Source organism: Galeopterus variegatus, unplaced genomic scaffold (assembly GCF_000696425.1).
Source record: "Galeopterus variegatus unplaced genomic scaffold, G_variegatus-3.0.2 Scaffold78072, whole genome shotgun sequence".
In the NCBI taxonomy this organism is placed as follows: Eukaryota; Metazoa; Chordata; class Mammalia; order Dermoptera; family Cynocephalidae; genus Galeopterus; species Galeopterus variegatus.
This window is the reverse complement of record NW_007804183.1, coordinates 1-1,109: the sequence shown is the minus strand read 5'-3', so window position 1 is coordinate 1,109 and position 1,109 is coordinate 1. Positions and strand designations below refer to the sequence as shown.

General features: G+C 41.6%; 1 protein-coding gene across 1 annotated transcript; it reads left to right on the top strand.

Moving 5' to 3' along the window:
* Positions 1-435: 435 nt before the first annotated feature.
* LOC103584672 (olfactory receptor 2A2-like) lies at positions 436-1,101 on the top strand (the record flags this gene model as incomplete). The annotated part of the gene is made up of 1 exon (XM_008565586.1): positions 436-1,101. A coding segment is annotated over exon 1 (666 nt), but the record flags the coding sequence as incomplete, so codon positions are not given.
* Positions 1,102-1,109: the final 8 nt, after the last annotated feature.

Below are 1,109 nucleotides of genomic sequence, written 5' to 3'. Positions count from 1 at the left end.
AATATTAAATTTTCTGAGTTGGTTAATTATACTGTCATTGAGTTAGAGAATGTCTTTTTTCTTGGTGAGAAAATGAGGAATTTGGGGTGAAATGGGCATCTTGTCTACACTTTAATCCCAAATGCTTCTTGTATATAGCGAGAAACAGAATAAGACAAGAATGAAGGAAATGTGAGCATGTGCTGGATCTGCACCGAAGTATATGAAAGTACTTTGCCTAATCCTTGACACATTACTGTAAGTTAAAGTTTATTTTATAATAAAGTGTTCAAAAGAGAAAAGTTACAAATCTTGGGAAGCTGGAGAAGTTGTTAAATAGGAAAAAGCATACAAAATTTCTCAGAACTCATTCTGAGATAAATAACTAATTTTCATTTGTTTTACAGTTCAGACCTTTCTATCACACTCCAGGCCTTGACAGACTGTCATTAAAGAATGGGAGGCAACCAGTCATGGGTCACAGAGTTCATCCTGGTGGGATTCAAGCTCAGTGCAGACATGGAGGTGCTCCTCTTCTGGATCTTCTCCCTGTTCTATATCTCCAGCCTCTTGGCAAATGGCATGATCTTGGGACTGATCAGTCTGGACCTTAGACTGCATACTCCCATGTACTTGTTTCTCTCACATCTGGCCATCATTGACATTTCCTACACTTCCAACAATGTCCCCAAAATGTTGGCAAATCTTGTGAACCAGAAAAGAACCATCTTGTTTGTTCCATGCATAATGCAGACATTCTTGTATTTGGGTTTTGCTGCTACTGAGTGCATGATCTTGGTGGTGATGTCCTATGACAGGTTTGTGGCCGTCTGCCACCCTCTCCAGTACACTGTCATCATGAGCTGGAGAGTGTGCACAGTACTCTCTGTCACTTCCTGGGCATGTGGATTCATCCTGGCCCTGGTAAATGTAATTCTCCTTCTAAGGTTGCCCTTCTGTGGACCCCAAAATGTAAACCACCTTTTCTGTGAAATTCTGTCTGTCCTCAAGCTGGCCTGTGCTGACACCTGGATGAACCAAGTGGTCCTGTTTGCATCCTCTGTGTTTTTCTTAGTCGTACCCCTTTGCTTAATGCTTGTCTCTTACATGCAGATCATCTGGGTCATCCT